This window comes from Phoxinus phoxinus (genome assembly GCF_949152265.1).
Source record: "Phoxinus phoxinus genome assembly, chromosome: 14".
In the NCBI taxonomy this organism is placed as follows: Eukaryota; Metazoa; Chordata; class Actinopteri; order Cypriniformes; family Leuciscidae; genus Phoxinus; species Phoxinus phoxinus.
This window is the reverse complement of record NC_136889.1, coordinates 8,162,252-8,180,309: the sequence shown is the minus strand read 5'-3', so window position 1 is coordinate 8,180,309 and position 18,058 is coordinate 8,162,252. Positions and strand designations below refer to the sequence as shown.

Here is an 18,058-nt window from a genome sequence, read left to right as displayed (position 1 = left end):
ATTCATCAACTAACACATCAGTCAAGCATGTCCTTCTGTTGAATGTTTTCTGATCAATGTTTATATGTGAATAAGCCTATATATTCAATCTGTTCATCATATAAAGTGATCGAGTCTCTTCAGAAAATTTGCTCTAAACCGCTCAATTCATAGTTTTACGATTTCTTTATTCTTTACTTTTTGAAGCATCACAGTATTAGTTGTGTAGCTGTCAACGAAGTCAACAAAAGGGACAGAAAGCTTTTAGATTTCATCAAAAAGATTAAATTTGTGTTTCGAAGATGAAAGTCTAACGGTTTAGATTAGAACGTCATAAGGGTGAGTAAATAATTAGAATTTTAATTTTTGGGTGAACTGTCCCTTTAATTCTTAGCTCTGAATTTGGCTTGAAAGTGGGTATGAAGGTATACAGTATGAACACCTACTACTACAGATTTTATTGCAGAGGAAACTGAATTCGCCACAAAAATCGAGAATTTGCAAACAAGGACAACATTAAGATAAATGAGGATATTACGTGTGTGGTTAAAGGAATAAGCCGTCTTTTCAGTGGGTAAATCTGGCGGAAGTTTACAAAATGGCTAAAGTTACACTTTTTTCACAAAGCTAAAAATCCCCATTAGAGCATTTGTCACCCATTTGTCTTTGCCATAGACTGTGCAGGTTAGCGCTCCCAATGAATAGCCTGTCTCAGGAAATCACGAAGCAGATAACCAATCATAACACAGCTCCTATCCACGCCCCGGTTTAGAACCATCTGCCAATCATAACGCTGTTCTCATCCACGCCCAGTATCTCGAGCCAACTGCAGATCTCTCTCCTCCAAACACCGCCTTTTCACACAAAAAACGCACGTTCATCATTTCAACCTTCTCGCGCAGATTTTCAAGGCTAGCTAGTCAAGCAGACCGGAAGTGCGGGCAGTATACTGTCATCACGCAGAGGAAAGCAGTCACCGCTGAGGTCATCTACTTCAAGGTGTACCTGAACGTTACCTGTGGTCTTTTAGCAAGGTCTGTGTCACATATTTTACTAAATGACCCTTTGAACTAAAATGCACGTTTGTCTGTTTCGATATGGTTGTTGTTCATGTAAGTGTGAGATTATATTGTAGCTAGCAAACGTTATTTTAGCAGGTTGAAGGGGATATGGGTAACGTTAACGTTAACTTATGCTTTTAATTACACTGCTTATTTTTTAAGCGCAAAAAGCACATACTGAATAGCGGAACAATTCACAGCTTCAATAATAAATGAATCTCATGTCATAGGAAATGTCTTTATTGTACATTTATTTGTTCATTTACATCCCACCAGCATACCGTTAGCCGCTAGCATTAGCTACAGAGCTGTAATTATGCGGTTTATGTCGCTCGCTTTTCCATGGTAGATAAACGGTAAAAGTTTCTTTAATTGTTAAGCAGTGTAGTTATATATTTCTCAAAATAAACATCGTTGTAAGTTCAACAGCCGGGCTAGTCCTTGCTCTATTGACATGTAAATTGTTGCTCATCTCGCATGTTAATTTGTCAGACATTATTGTTTATGGGCGTGCATGACGCCGGTAAGCGTGTTGATAAGCATCATTAAAATTGTCTATTAGTAAACAGGGTTTAGTCTTTTTTTTTTTATTAATTACATTTCTTAGTTTTACTTTCACCTTTGACTTGCTTTCATTTTGTGAAAATGACTTTAAATTTCTTAAAATGAGAAATCAGGCTTGGCAGCTTCTAAACCATATTTTGTTTCTCAGTTCATTGAGTGAGTGAGTTTCTCAGTAGATTATCTGTGATCTTCACAGAACGCGAATAGGATGTCTGGAGATTTGCCACTGAATATCAACATTAAAGAACCACGATGGGACCAGGGCACATTTATGGGCCGGGCTCAGCACTTCTTCATGGTGACGGACCCCAGAAACGTGCTGCTGTCCAGTGAGGTTCTGGAGGATGCCAAAGTTACTGTGGAGGACTACAGGTCTGTAATTGCAAAGGGCTGAATTGTTTCTAGTCTATGAACTTTGGGGTGAACTCCTGTCCTTTATGATAATGTAGAAACTGTAGCCGTACCAGTCATTGGAAATGTTTTAGGGAGCAATATATATATATATATATATATATATATAATAAATAAATATTCATTTCCTTTTCTAAACAGAACCTTAAAACATTTCAGCATGGAATGTGGGTTAAAGGTTTGACGTTTTGCTTAAATTACATTCAACAGAAATCTTTGTATTGTAATATTTTACTCATTTTATATTCTACCAATGATAAAGCTGGTAGATAATGATGATGGGAGGGGAACTGCATTTGAGCTCCTGTGCGGTGAGCTCCTTTATGAATACATTATGATTACTACTACAGTATATAGTGATTTTAAAGTGATGCTGACTGTAAAATGTGATTTTAACTTTTATTCAGCAAGAACACATTAAATTGATCAAAAGTGACAGTAAAGACAAGATTTATATTCATCAAAGAATCCTGAAATATAGTATCACTGTTTCCACAAAAATATGAAGCAGCACAACTATTTTTAACAATTTGATGATGATGATAATAATAAGAAATGTTTCTTAAAAAAATTCAGCTTTGTCATAACAGGTATAAATAAAATTTTAAAATATATTTAAATAAAAAGTTATTTTAAATTCTAATACTATTTTACAATATATTACTATTTTTACTGTATTTCTGACCAAATAAATGCAGCCTTGGTGAGCATAAGAGATTTCTTTCAAAAAAATTACTGACCACAAACTTTTGAACAAACTTTTATGTGAGTTTTCTTTTCTTTCTTTACTAGCTCTGATGCCCTGTGATGAAGTCTTATTATTGGCTGTTTTCAAACACTCCCCCCTCTCCCATTGGTCAGACAAACAGATCCCAGTCACACCCCAAATGCCATTGGCCAGTGTTGCCGGTTGATATGCTCAAACAAAAATAGCAATGTTTTGAAAACGCCACAGAGCTTTCCGTAGGAATCAACCTATGCTGTGAATGTCTTACTTGTATATGTCTCTGCATATTAAGCAGGGATTTAAAATCCCCAAAATAACACACTTTACCTTAAATATTGTTTCAGCTCTCTGCTGTTATCAGTTTATCATAGATCAATCTGTTACGTTATTGTTTTGATGTGTCACTGTACATGTCTTGAATAAAATATCTTTCTGCTGTGTCCTCTTTCATAGGTTGGGAGTCGTGAAGCCTGGGTTAACAGAAGATCAACTATGGAGGGCCAAATACATCTACGACTCTGCTTTCCACCCTGACACAGGAGAGAAAATGCTGCTAGTTGGACGCATGTCTGCACAAGTACCCATGAACATGACCATTACGGGTTGCATGCTCACCTTTTACAGGTAAGAAGAGCACTGTCACTCTTGATCATTCATCGTTCTGAACACCATATGGACAGGGAGTGTGTTTAGACCTGAAAATGTTATACGTTTGAGCTATAAAAGGAAAGGGAGTAAATCTTTCCATGGGTGGGATTAACATCCCCGCTTAGTTCAGGGAATATTTCCTAAATGAGTCATCATGGAAAAGACAGCAGTCCTACTGAATGGCTAAGTTTGGTGGTTTGATTCAGGGTTAGAAGGTTGACTGTGTTTTATGGTAGTATTTTGTGCTCTTAAAACATCAAAGTAAACGTAGAGTAAAAAAATACTTTGAATAAGATTTTTTTTTTTAGAAATGCAGTTCTTTTTCCCGGTTTTGTTGACGCATAATTGCTTGGATCAGTGAGTCATCTGCAAATGAGTCATTTTGAGTAAGATCAACATGTGATTCAAATTACAGGCTTGTGTGGGAGATTCTTATGACTGCAGTATTGTCCAATAAGTCTCATAATAAATGTCTTTAATTTATTTATTTAAAAATACACGTTGCATTTTTTATTAAATTCAAGTTTCTCTCTATGTTTTCAGGACAACCCCAGCAGTGGTGTTTTGGCAGTGGGTTAACCAGTCCTTCAATGCCGTTGTCAACTACACTAACCGCAGTGGAGACGCGCCACTCACCATGAAGTATGAAGGCTAAGATCACTACTAGAAACAGTCTAGCTGCAGGTTTCTATAGGAGGCCTCATGGCAATCCACCTTTTGAGGGTGTGATGATGTGTTTCGCCCACACCTTATTGTTATATTGCACCATTAAAGCTTTCCGTGGTCATTCAAAATCCCAGGATGTCTTTCGAAAGAGTAGGGGTTTAACCCCGGCATCCTGACTCAATTTGCCCCTAGGCCTCTGTCCATCATGGCCTCCTAATCATCCCCATTTACTGATTGGCTTCATCACTGTCTCCTCTCCACCAGTAAGCTGGTGTGTGGTGGGCGTTCTGGCACAATATGGCTGCCGTCCCACATTGGTGGTGGTTGAGGAGATTCCCCCTTTCCATATGTGAAGCGCTGTGAGGACCCAGAAAAGCGGTATATAAATGTAACAAATTTATTTATAAAGCCAGGCGTACACACTACGATTTTTGATGTCGTAAAAGCTTTTCTTTTTTTTCCTCTCGGGAGAAATTGTTGATGCTCGTATGGTCGTGGCTTGCATTGTGTAAGAGAAATTACGAGCGAAATCGAGCAAGTTACAAAGCACCTCCCGATAATTTTTAAACATTTTTTAAAAATTCGGGGAGTTGACCCGATTTTGACCAGTGCACATAGGCTGTCCCCTATTGCCAAATCAACCATGACAACCATGGCTAGATCTATGAATATTATTTATTATAGTCCATGTGGCTGCAACACAGCTTGCACATACACTGACACACTCACACACAAATACACTCTCTAGTTGTTTTTGTTAAAAGGAATGGTTGTGCTGTTCTCTGCTTTTTACCAAATCATTTGAACCAGCCATTTTGAAAGCTCCAGTCTCTGTGTTTAGCGCAAAAGCTCATGCGATTGCCGCCAGCTCGCCGTGCAGTACAGTCATGCTGTGTACCATCTGCTTTTACATGATTATCAGGCTAACTGACTGTGCAATGGCTCACAACCTCACGAGTGTCCGAACTCGCACAGTGTACGCCCGACTTTAGTGTCCTGAAAGCTGGGGCATGAGCCATGTCACAAATGGTGGAGTCTATTCCACCTGCACTTCATGAACTTCCCGTGGAGCAGAGATGTCAGTGTTTCATGATCACTACACATGCTGAATACTTGCAGATTTAAATAGCATGCTCATTTATTTAGGTTTCCATTCTGATCATGTGTTTATTAGCAGTTTATCATCTAACAATATAAATATCTGTAGCATTCTTTCACCAAGCATCAGTTGTTGGATTTAGGAGTTACGTAACGAGGATTATATTGTTTTAATATTGTTTGTACGCATGCTTTAGGGATGAAATCACTACTCAACAACATTGCTCTTTCTGAACTATAGTCTTGGTAAAGGAGAAATTCTGTAATGTCAGTGCGGCAATTATGAGCTTCATGAGAAATATTTATGTAGTGATCTGCTCAGTAACACATAACAATACATAATACTTAATGCAAATGATTTTTGCCTTTGCAGTCAGCTTGGTGCAGCCTACGTCAGTGCGACCACTGGAGCTGTAATAACAGCCCTTGGCCTGAAGTCTCTAACCAAGGTCTGTTCTTTCCTTAAACTGTCTCAATATTTATAGTTTATTACAGAGTGACTTTTTAACATTTCTTTAATTCTTTAACATTTTTGAAGATATTGGTTTACTACTCAATATTGTTTTCACTTATATGTTTTTGAAAAAAAGTATATTACTGTATGCTTACAAGATTGCATATATTTGATCAAAATTACATAAAAAATTTGAGTGAAATATTATTAGAATTTAAAATGACTTTTCTATTTTAAAATGTATTTTTTTTCCTGTGATGGCACATGAGTCTTTTTCTGAATTCTTTGATGAATAGAAAATTCAAAAGATAAATATTTATTTGAAATCTTTTCTAACATTATAAATGTATTTACTGTCACTTTATCAATTTAATGTGTCCTGGCTGAATAAAAGTATACATTTCTTTAAATGTATACTGTATATATTAATAAATCTTACTGACCCCAAACTTTTGAATGATATGTGTATTTCCCAATGTGTATTCACACACAAACCTGTCACACAGCAAAAAAAGTGACAATATTTACTGCTTTTTTTGCTGTACTCACTCAATGTCTTATCTCTCTCCAGCACTTGCCTGCTATTATGGGGCGTTTTGTTCCATTTGCTGCCGTGGCAGCAGCAAACTGTATCAACATACCCTTCATGAGACAAAGGTGAGTGAAAAAAAGACTGCTTTCCAGAATGTGAATTACTTAAAATTGAAAATAATTTCACATTAAGCGATTTCTAAGAAACGCTGTTGAAAGTGGATTGGACAGCGCACCACAACACACTTGTTGCAAATCAGCAGTAGGGGACGTGTCCACTCATGATGGGGGAGGAGAGAGATTGAGCAAGAGGGAGATTTGCAGAAAAACTGTAGAAAGAGAGAAATTGAGCAAGAGGGAGATTTGCAGAAAAACTAGAAAGAGAGAAATTGAGCAAGAGGGAGATTTGAAGAAAAACTGTAGAAAGAGAAATTGAGCAAGAGGGAGATTTGAAGAAAAACTGTAGAAAGAGAAATTGAGCAAGAGGGAGATTTGAAGAAAAACTGTAGAAAGAGAAATTGAGCAAGAGGGAGATTTGAAGAAAAACTGTAGAAAGAGAGAAATTGAGCAAGAGGGAGATTTGAAGAAAAACTGTAGAAAGAGAGATGGCTGAGATGTACTGAAAGATGACAGTACAAAAGAGAAAGTCAGGGATATCACTGGGGGGAAAAAGGAGTTTTAGGACCTGTAGTAATATTAGAAGAACAGCTTTCCAGTGCTGAAGGCCTGAAAACAAACGCCAAGGTTATGTTGTTACTGGTCCATACGTGAGGAACATTGGTTTTGCCATGTTTCACGGAACCAAAATATGCTGTTGTTGTAATGTTAGCTAGCTATAGTAACAGGACAGTTTTTAATGTTACTGTTTGTCTGGAGCTGGAGTTTCTCAGAAATGTCTTACTGCACCTTTAATTGGCTTTAAAGATGTTGAATTGACCATTGAATGAGTTCTCTCTTTTCTTAATACTTCTACAGAGAGCTGAAGTGTGGTATCCCTATTACTGATGCTGAGGGTAAACGTCTTGGAGAATCAACTAAAGCTGCTCAGCAAGCCATCGTGCAGGTGGTGGTGTCTCGTATTGGCATGGCAGTGCCAGCCATGGGTAAGCTTTTGTAGATTAATTTTTTCTATATATTTCTGGTGTTTGTTTTTTTTAAATTGATTTTAATAACCTCTTATTTACAGCCAAAAAAAGTGGTAAAATATTAAATTAAGAGTGTGTGTCCCCTTGTATTTTTATTTGTTTGCATTGGTTTCCTCAAACAGCTATTCCTCCAGTTATTATGAATGCCTTAGAGAAGAAAGCTTTCATGAAGGTAAAGAATCACAGACTCATGTCAAGCATTTCTCTGAATCTGTAAGCAAAATGGATGTTTTTAAAGTGCATCGCAATATTTCTGTCCATTTCTCAGCGGTTCCCGGTTCTCAATGCCCCTGTACAAGTTGGACTTGTTGGATTCTGGTAAGTGTTTTTTTTTAGTCAGTGTTTATTTGCTATACACTGCAATCCCGGTTTAAAAATGAATGAATTATTTATTTTAAATATCCATCCCCACAGCCTGGTGTTCGCCACTCCGTTGTGCTGCGCCCTGTTCCCACAGAAAAGGTGAGTGCTACTAATATAATCTATTTTCCCCTAGTTTGTTCGATGTGCTGAATTGGGATGTCTTTCTGTCTCTGTGAAGTTCTATGAAGGTTAGCAGCCTGGAGCCGGAGCTTCAAGAGAGTTTACGACAAAGCAGTCCTCACACCACCACTGTTTATTTCAACAAGGGTCTGTAGAGCAGTCTAGGTTGCAGCCCATTCTGATGTCTTCCATTGCACTGGAGGTTAGTGGGCACAACTTGAAAGGTAGATTTTTTTTTTTTTTTTTTTTGCTCTTCTGAGTTATATATTTTTGTCAATTTTACCCATGCTATTGCACAATCCTTAATGACTATATGTACAATGAAGGGCAGAACTTGCTGCTGGATTTAGTTAGGAAGCTTGAATGTTAACTGCTGCATTTATGTTTTAAACCCCATCACACACGTTGACTTATTTACCAATACATTTATCACTTTGATTTATTCTAGATTACCATATGCATATTGTAAGATTTTTTTTTTGTTTCATTTGTGTTCTTTAGTTAGTGTTCTAAGTTTTTCAGGTTTGTGGCTCAAAGGTTTCTCTCACATGTACGTTCTTAATGAAGACAGTTCCAGAAATTGGGTTTTCAACTTATGTTATTCTGCCAGGAGTATTTCCACCTTACATGCTCCATTATGTGCCCATTAAGTGCACTTAAGCAGCAAATCCAGTATGCTTTACTCTCTGTACTGCAAAAGAAGCCAGAAGATGTGCTAACACTCCTTCATGAGCACATCAAAATGCTAATTATTAGGTGACTATCTCTGATGTACGTCTTTACTTCCTGCAGGCCAGACTTCATTATTTCTGTTCAAGCCTTACAGGCCTGTGTGGTTTTAAGTCATTGCAAAAGTCTCCGAGATATTTGGTTGTGTGGATTGTAGTTTGTGTGTTATTGAAGAATTGTGAAAAGGTCAAAATAATATCTATTATTATTGGCATTTGTGTGATTGTAAAAAATAATTCCCCCTAATGGGACTGAATGTGTCTGGGCTTAAAGACCGAAGCACTACATCTCTCAGACAGCAAGAGCAATTTATACGAACAGAGTTCACTCATGCTCGATAGATGAAATATGCTCATTCAGAGTATGAAGAAAGAGTTGCTTCTTATGCCCTGCTGTGATCATCTATCATCTCAGACATTTACAGTTATGGGAACAACAATCAGATTTATTTATTGTTGTCATGGGGGAATCTATGAGATGTTGTATCAATATAATATGCATATATATGATGTCAGTCATAGTGTCTGTAGTGTATGATATAACCTAACCTTTTGTAAGTTAACGGCCTCCTGTAATCTGAGCGAATAAGATCAAACTTGTTTTCCCTGACATATTGTGGTAATGTTACAGTGTGTGGTTTTTGTTACTTGGTTCCTATTGTTTTTGTGGATGAAGTTAACAAACCCTTACAGTGTTTCTTTGCCATCAGACTCTCAGAATTCTGTGCTTTTTTTGGATGAAAAAGGCTCATTGATGTGATGTTATTCTCATCATGTCCTCTGGGAGGCAACAGAGATCTGTATATTTTTGACTCGAGCACTCCATGTAGGCAAATTATCGTTTAGCCTAATATCTTAGCACATTATATGTTACATAAGTATGCGGTTGAAAAAAAAAGTAGTGCTGTGGAAAACAGTCAGGAATTAATGCACAATTTCCCTGTTACTATGATTGATAGAGAGAGCTGTCGGATATGTTATGCAAATATGACTATGTGATTGTGATTTATACAAAAATGTCTAAATTTGCTTTTGGAATGTCCTGTTACACCAAATCTCACAGAAAAGTTTAACCACATACTGTCAAGATTTATTCTTCCAATAATAATGCAGTGTACCAGCACAAGTTCAGTCGATTGTGTAATGCACCAACGTCACCTAATATAATGATTTACAGTGATGCTCAACATAGTACTCAACATAATAGACACAGAGTTCCAAACTTAAACAAGGGTGTTACTGTCTTTCTCAACAGACATTATGCTGTCATATCCTCTTTAATCACAAAACTGTTTGTAACATTTTATTAGAAGTATACCAGGTTACTTTAGGAAGTTTAGGTTAAGATATTTCAGTTGTTTTATGATTGTAAATTGCACTAGACCACTGACAATGTTTATTGGAGATCTCATGAAAAAGTGTTTTATTGTGTACACATGTAATAATTCAGTGAACCTAATGAATAACAAAACATTGTTATAATTGTACACACAAGATTGTTAATGAACATAAAATGGTCATTGTGTTATTTTCTATTGACAGTTATAACTTTATGGATGTCCATCAATATGGATCATAAGTCAATTAAAAATAAAGATTGTCACACCAAATACATTTGGCATGTTACAAAAATGAGATCTTACCAAAGAAAACAATTCTGTTACTGCACATATTTATTGATAGGTCTCCCATAGCATGGAAAGTGCAGACAAATAGCACAATAAATGGTGTGGTGTCATACATATAAATGTCACTCCAGGAAGACCCACTTATTATAGCACAATTATTATAGTTCTTATTGGTGCTCGTTGTGTTTTATTTTTCCAGCATTTTATATTGTTTTGTTAATCCCTGTGTGTATTTTCTCTGGAACAATGTAATAAAGATATTAAACTAACTGTCTGAGACTTTATTTTGTCAGCTCTTGCTATAGAGGTGCCTTGGCTCGTACTTAGAATAAGAACTAAATATTTGGCTTATAACAGTTGATCAGATGTTTTTCTAACCGGATGGCTTACCCAGATGAAACCCATGTTTAAACAATAAGCTAAATTCTTTATGAGAGCAGTTTCAAAGTCCCTGCCTTTAAAATGCACGCATAAAAGTAGGTGGGCTGAGAAAAGAACTGTTACATATGCATATATACTAATCAGGGATTAGAGCTGAATGTCTCAGTAGATGCTTAAGAGTAGTACACACTAGAGGATGGATACCCGACCCGAGCCCGACGGAACCCGCCGGTACCCGACGGGCCGGGCCGGGTTCGGACAGATATTTAGAAATGATGTTCGGGTTCGGGTCGGGCTCGGTCACATCAGCGCGATAAGGCATTGAACATTTTAAATTTAAAACAGCTTATTATGTAGGTAGCCGATGTGCCTGATGCTTTCACTTGATGCTAACGTTCGTTTTTGTGATTAAAATACATGTAAAATATTACCATAACATCCGTCTTCCTGTGTGCGGACATTTGTTTATGTAGCCGTGACAACGAAACACGTGCATAATGTGCGCGCGCCAGGTGTTAAGAGCGCTTGTTGCTCCGCGCGCTGATGCGCTTGTCCTGTTGACATTTCCGATTGCCTTCCTACAGTTGCTTAATAAAAGCGGGCTTTCCACACAAACAAACGTACAATTGTCATTAGTATGAGAAAAAAATGGTATTTTAACTGCCGGTCTCGGGTCGGGCTCGAACATAAATATCTTTATGCCTGTCGGGCTCGGGTCGGGTTCGGTTACTGCTCTGTCGGACGCGGGCCGGGCTCGGACTGAAAAATTCGGCCCGATCCGCACTCTAGTACACACGTGTTGTGGACACAATACATGCAGTTTCTCATGAGAATAAATGGTTTACTGTACATACACTGCCATTGAAAGATTTGGGTAAGTACAGTTGTTTTAAAATGTTTTTGAAAGAAGTCTTTTGTGCTCACCAAGGCATTTATTTGATCGAAAATACAGGAAAAAATTATAATAATGTGAAATATTACAATTTAAACAACTTTTCTAATATTTTAGTTAGACTTTATGAATATAATTTTTTTTAAACATTGTATTGACTGTGACTGAATAAATGTTTTTCTTTTTTTCTTTTTTTTTAACTTACTGATCCTAAACTTTTGAACAATGGTATAAATAGAGACAAACATAGTTTTTTTCTTCTTCCTCCAAGTAAATGAATGAGAATTAAAACATCAATACTCACAAGCATGTAAAATACAGACAAACTGAATATTTGGAGGTGACATGTTTATTGTTCATTGTGTCCACCCGCAGCTGAACCTCTGGCTGCTCGCTGACCAAAAACCAGAGGGTATCTAGGCATGTGTTGGCATCAAATCTGCTCTTTCAACATGGAGTTTGGAGTCAGACTATCATTAAAACACATTCCACCAAAAACCACGTGGCATGTGGCAGCAGGCAACCAAAAGAAACACAGTAAGGTGAAAAACAACAATACAATGGTTCATGACAAACTATTTCTAAAGTGCAAAAAAAATATTACTTAACACAACATTACTCTCAATTGCAAGTACTACAACACCAGAGTTAAAATGAGCCCACATGCAACTGTGATGTTATCACTTAGCTCTTAAAGTGTACCAGTCTGTACTAACAATTGAACATAACCTGAGCTTTTCCCCATTCACAGCATTAGTAGAATTAAGTGAGATGAGGTGGACTGTGACAAGGGAGAACTGTATTTCGATCAAACTTTAGACAACATTTACTTCTCTACCACAATTTTCTTAGCGGCTTCCAAAACAGACTCTAAGCTGACTTTATCACCAAACTCCTTTTCTCTGTGCTCTAGGAGAACCCCCTGAAAGTGGAAAAAACCAGGATGTATGAGGACAGTCAATCTCTGAATTGGTTTGTAATGATTTAATGCAATATATATATATATATATATATATATTTATTTATTACCTGTTCGCCAGATCCGATGACAAACACCCCTCCCAGGATGAAACCTTCTCCATTCATGTTGCCCTGGTAACCCGACTTCCAGGCCCTCATAAAATTTTGCCAAACTCCCAAGCGAATGAAACCAAGCCCACCCATCTTCCTCTGTTGTGGCCCATAAAATGCTTGCTGTGCACAAATAAGACACCCAGGCAAAACAATGCATGAATGAATAAAGAATTACTGGTAGTTTTGTGCATTATTCAGTAAAACTTTTCATGCAAGCACATTTGAGCTTCTATTTACCATGTTCGATGTGCTCTAGTCAATATATGTGCGTTGATCAATGTTTATATACGATTAAAGGTGTAAATTAAATCAGTTCATCATATAAAGTGATTGTGTCTCTTCAGAAGACTTGAAATTAACTGCTTGATTCATATGGATCCTTTTACAAACTTTTTGAAGCAACACAATTTTGGTTGTGTGGACTTTCAATAGACGCACAGAAATCTCTCAGGTTTCATCAAAAATGTAAATATATGTACCGGAGATTGACAAAAGTCTTAAGAACAATACAAGGGTAAATGAGCTATAGGGTGAACTATCCCTTTAATGTTTACTAACCTTTTCATCCAAGAAAATGTCCCCTGCGAACTGAGGCCTGAAGCCCTGAATCTCCGTGCCTACGTTCTCCTTCACAACGGCATACAGAGGGACCCCGAGCTCATCCAGCTGGGGCTTCAGAGAGGACAGCTCAGAGGCCTCCTGCAGATACACAATCACATCTTCATGTATTCATTGTATAGACTCCTATTCATTTCCCACCATAGTTTAATAATGAACTGAAAATATTTGTACACTTCTCATAATAACATAAAATGTCTCTTGATGTTGTACTTTGCACCGTTGCTTTGGTAACCCTGCTGAAGAATCTGGTTTGCTGGGGCCTCATTTATAAAACTTGCATACGCACAAATTTGTAACATTTATACGCTACAATCCGTGCCAAAGTGATTTGATACATTAACTTCATAGACATCCTTCTCTGATATATCCATTCTGGTCTGTTTTTCTGTGTCAATAGCACTGTACTGTACACGCAGCTCAGATTCTGATTGGACAGTGAATGAGAGCCTTTAACTAAACTTTATGAGGAACATGATCACTTTACCTCTCTGCACAAAAATCATCCAGGTCGCCGGACAGCCATGATCACTGCACCAGATCTCTCCCAGAGAATTTTCGCTTTTAACGTCCTCTCATCTGAACGGATACAGATTATTACAAACATTACAATAATAGTGACTGCTTTTCTTAAAGGGGTCATGACATGGGTTTTTTTATTTTATTATTATGTTCCCTTAGGTGCAATTATAGTATTACTATAGTTTTTTTTTACAAAAAACTTTTCAAATGTAGTGATTTATGACCTTTTCCCACCCTGTTTCTCATCCTCTGATTCAAACAGTCTGTTTTGGGGGTGTTTCCCCTTTAAGAGTTCAGTGTTAACGCCCACTGTTATGATTGGCTAACCTCAGTGCCTATGCATCAATTATTAACGCCCCCAGCCAGAACATTTGCGGATTCGGCGTATTTAAAAAGTAGTTTAAAGTTTTAAATACATTACTTACAGTTTGCGTCATCGTTGTTGAGCCCAGAATAGTCGGCACGGACTTATCTTTGAGCAACAGTTTTCTGGCAAAGGCAGCATCATTTTGGGATTTGTTATCAAAACAGTCATCCTTCAAATGTATAGAACACACGCTTAAACTAACACTGCCCTTGACTGAGACGTCCGCAAAAAATAAAGTGCATCCATTTTCCCCTGACGAATGGATCTTTCGCAGCGTATTCAAAGATGTTGTTTGTCCACAGCCAGGAACAGCACATCTGCGTGGCATCGTAATTTCCCTGTACACAGACCTACTCGCTGTCCGTCGACTGAACACTTGTGAGGCAAGTGTCACTTAGTTCGTACCGTGACGTCACTTCTTACCATGGATCCAGAACGAGCTGTATTTAGAGCTTGATTAAATAAATGATTCGTTTATAATGGGGAGGACGTCTTAAGCTATGAAACTTGCAGGACGTTTTAATGGTACAAAGACCTCTTATATACCAAAAGATCAAGGCAAATTTGGTTTCTCATGTCATGACCCCTTTAATTATGACAGCAATTGGCCAAAATGTCATTTCACTTCCACTGGACTTATGTTAATTTCTTACCACTGTCGATGGTTTTGAGGTCAGCATTCCCAAGATACTCTACAGTAGCAGGTGCCGGTTTAGTCAACATGAAGTCGGTATTTGCAAGTATTAAGCCAGCGATGGCGGCCCCCACAGCCCCAAGACCTAGTGACCACATGCCCATGGCAAGAGTCTCACCCTCCAGGATGGATGATGACACTGCAGTGAAAATATACACAGTATGGTAGGTTGCAAACATTAGCTAAATCCCAATTCAGAGGCTGCATCCTTCGAAGGATTAGCACTTCAAAGGCCACGTCGGACAGAGCGTTGTTAAATGCGACAGTCTAGCATACAGAGGATTGTTCTTGTCGCCTAGCAACTGGGACAGCTGCCGTTAATGAGTGGCACACAATGAATTCTGGGGTAGGCAAGGCCGCGAAGGATCCATCTGTTGTATCCTTCATTGCACGGGAAACAAAGGATGCATTTGGAGGCCATATTTGAAGGAGCCTTCAAATCGGGACAGATCACTTTGTGCCATCAGCCTTTAAATGCAGCCTTCAAAAGGATGCAGCCTCTGAAGTTATTGTTTCAATAACAAAAAGTAATTTATGTAAGCTATATTATTATATATGAGCATGAGTGACCCAATTGAAAAGCGTTCATGGCACCCAAACAGTTCTCACATTTTTTGTACTTAAAGGCAAGCATGTAATTGCTATAATACAACATATACCAAGACATGCTGGGGCAGGAGCAGTACCTTTTGTCTTACTAAAGGAAGACTGGCTTTTCTGGCTTTCCCTCGAGAAGTGCCGGTTTGTTGAAATAGCACGAATGCATATAGTATTGACAGAAGTGGGAAAGACTAATGTCTTAAATGGTGGTCGGCATGTAGAGATGGTCAGTGGGAGGTTATTAATCTTATTAATGGCTAGATGCCGGGGAGATTGGGACACAGAAACTCTGTACTTGATATTGCAATTTACACTAAGAGAAATTCTTCCTCTTGGCAACAAATAGGTCAAACACATGGGCCATAGTCGCATGAGGGCCATTGCAACATCCACGGTGAGTTTAGCCAACCTTTCCCAATTGGGTAAAAGTGAAGTTCAATGGAAAGCTCTGGAGAGGAAAGGAAAACAATGATTTACGTCTCAATGCGGGCCTTTTTTCATATTTAAAATAAGCCTCAAAACAAAAATGAGGGACTATGTGGGTGTGCACACTTGTGAAATGGAAGTACACTTTGCTATACTTTTTAAAGAGTTCATAATACAGAAAAAAAGAATAAAGGCTACTTTAAAACAATATAGCCTATTTAAGTGTGAACTGAATGTAATGTTTTTTGACACTCAACTGCATGTTAATTGCAATTAAATTAAAATGTTTTATAGGCTATTAAATGCACTTAGTCAACAACACATTAAAATAAGTGTAGGCATACTTCTTTGAAACACAATACAAGATTATTAAAACAATTATTTCAAATGTACTTTACATTTAAATTAATACTATTGGGCCCATCGACTCTTTGGTTAACGTTAACTTACCCATATTCTTCAAAATATATTTTCTGTTCAGCAGAAAAAAATAAATTCATACAGGTTTGACAATTTGAGGGTGAGTAAGTGATTTCATAATTTTTATTATTGGGTGAACTTTCCCTTTAAGGATTTGAAGTAGCCTACACATTTGCGCTGATTTCTGTCATGTACAGAAAATGTACACACACAAAAAGCGACCAAACTCAGCGCTACGGAGAAAACATCTAACGTTATCCTGTCTACATTGGGCGTGGAAGTGTAGAGGATTAGAAATTACAACTATTTTAATTGAATACGTTATAACTTTCATTTATAACGCTATTTATTGTTAGCTGAAGTATTAACTAACCGGTTTCAAAATCGAATAAGATGTGTAACGTTAACTGTTAACGTTACATATGCTTACGGATATTAACGTAAGGAAAACTATTACAGCAATGCCGAGCCAGCATAGTGCTAGAGATTATTTTATATTTTGCACTGATTGCACAGGATGCTAAAGTCCATGAAGCTAACGCTTGCTGGTTAGCTTGATTTCCTAGACAGGGAGTTGTTACAATGCAAGATACAAGCACCATTTAAGAACATTAACTAACATAAACATTCATATCTGCATTAAAACTCTGCTTTCAAGGGTTGATAACACAACAAAAAGGAATAATACTCACAGTTAGTTTTCTGTTAGTTCGCTGTCAAACTACGCGGCCGTTCAGTTGAGGACTAGCCTGTCTAACAACCTAATCTCTTAAAGTGACAGGCAGCAATACATCTGTATTGCGTCTGCGCAGAAGATTTACTCATCCTTGAATCGTTCATGTAGTTTAATGGGCTATAAAAAGGATTAAATATAGCTTTTATTATGAGTGATTTTCACATACCTCAATGTCATCATGATGATTGACACAGTGCCTTGGTATAGGTATAGCATAAAGCTTGGTTTTCTCAAACAGTTTAATCTCACAAGCACTCAAACACAAATTCAGCCACAGAGACATACAATGGCTGCAGAAAGGCTCTAACGTTATACGTTTTATTCTAAAACGGACAACAAAATTTATAGTCTCTATTAAAACTAAGGCTTATTAGCACTGGGTTAGTATACGTCCTGGTTATGAATTTGCAGAGCAATAGGCCTATACAAAATGTGTTGTATTTCCTTATATAAAACGTCAGTATAGCCTATATTTGTGTTTTTATGTTATACGAACCCCTGCACAGGAAAGACCCATTTATAGCTATATATTAACATCATATCAGTCAATAAATCGTATCAGTCTATAAACAGTTATAAACATTAAATTACAGTCACCAAACGGTTGTCTTCTAATGACTGAAAGTTTGTAACTGCTTTTTTATTCATAAATTTACCAGTATTCTTTTTAACTGATACATTATCCCTTTAATATGCTTATATAAATAGATCAGATATAATATTATTTGCAATTATGTTGTCTCTTAATTATGAAAGGTTGTCACTTTTTATAGTAGATTTCAGGCAAGCAATGCTTTTTAATAGATTTAATAGATTTTTTTTAAACTGCATGTGCTACTGTCAGGTTTGGTGCAGGATGCCGAAGACGAGGACACGGGTATTCGAATGCAGTTAGTTTATTAAATGAATAAACTCTCAGGAATAACAGAAAACAATCAAGGACTTCAGAACACACTACCTTATACCGACGACGACCAACAAACACTAAGGGAAAACACAGGGCTTAAAAGAACTGGGGTTAATGGGAAAATTAACAAGATGCAGGTGTCCGGAATTACTAATTAAACAGACAGGGAAAAACTAACAGGACTAAACCAAAAATCACAAAGACAGGGGGAAACAAGATCACAACACAGAACAAAACACATTAACAATGTGACAGCTACATTATCCCTTTAATGGGATTATTATTTCATTATAATTAC

At 37.3% G+C, this 18,058-nt stretch overlaps 2 protein-coding genes across 4 annotated transcripts; one reads left to right on the top strand and one right to left on the bottom strand.

Annotated features, from left to right (window-relative positions):
• Positions 1-831: 831 nt before the first annotated feature.
• Positions 832-11,909, top strand: sfxn3 (sideroflexin 3). 2 transcript variants are annotated; one of them, XM_079636181.1, is made up of 12 exons: positions 871-1,013; positions 1,801-1,976; positions 3,196-3,366; positions 3,934-4,032; positions 5,528-5,603; positions 6,180-6,265; positions 7,115-7,242; positions 7,407-7,456; positions 7,553-7,602; positions 7,699-7,746; positions 7,826-7,969; positions 11,772-11,909. In XM_079636181.1, the coding sequence occupies exons 2-11, from the start codon at positions 1,813-1,815 to the stop codon at positions 7,920-7,922; spliced, it is 969 nt and encodes a 322-aa protein (XP_079492307.1). In that variant the 5' UTR covers positions 871-1,013; positions 1,801-1,812; the 3' UTR covers positions 7,923-7,969; positions 11,772-11,909. The 2 variants fall into 2 exon arrangements, with proteins under 2 accessions (XP_079492306.1, XP_079492307.1); XM_079636180.1 differs by lacking the exon at positions 11,772-11,909 and having other exon boundaries at positions 832-1,013; positions 7,826-10,392.
• selenou1a (selenoprotein U 1a) lies at positions 11,728-16,946 on the bottom strand. 2 transcript variants are annotated; one of them, XM_079636178.1, is made up of 7 exons: positions 16,810-16,946; positions 15,358-15,719; positions 14,631-14,810; positions 13,576-13,667; positions 13,029-13,169; positions 12,426-12,590; positions 11,728-12,318 (listed from the first exon to the last, which is right to left on the bottom strand). In XM_079636178.1, the coding sequence occupies exons 2-7, from the start codon at positions 15,650-15,652 to the stop codon at positions 12,223-12,225; spliced, it is 969 nt and encodes a 322-aa protein (XP_079492304.1). In that variant the 5' UTR covers positions 15,653-15,719; positions 16,810-16,946; the 3' UTR covers positions 11,728-12,222. The 2 variants fall into 2 exon arrangements, with proteins under 2 accessions (XP_079492304.1, XP_079492305.1); XM_079636179.1 differs by lacking the exon at positions 15,358-15,719.
• Positions 16,947-18,058: the final 1,112 nt, after the last annotated feature.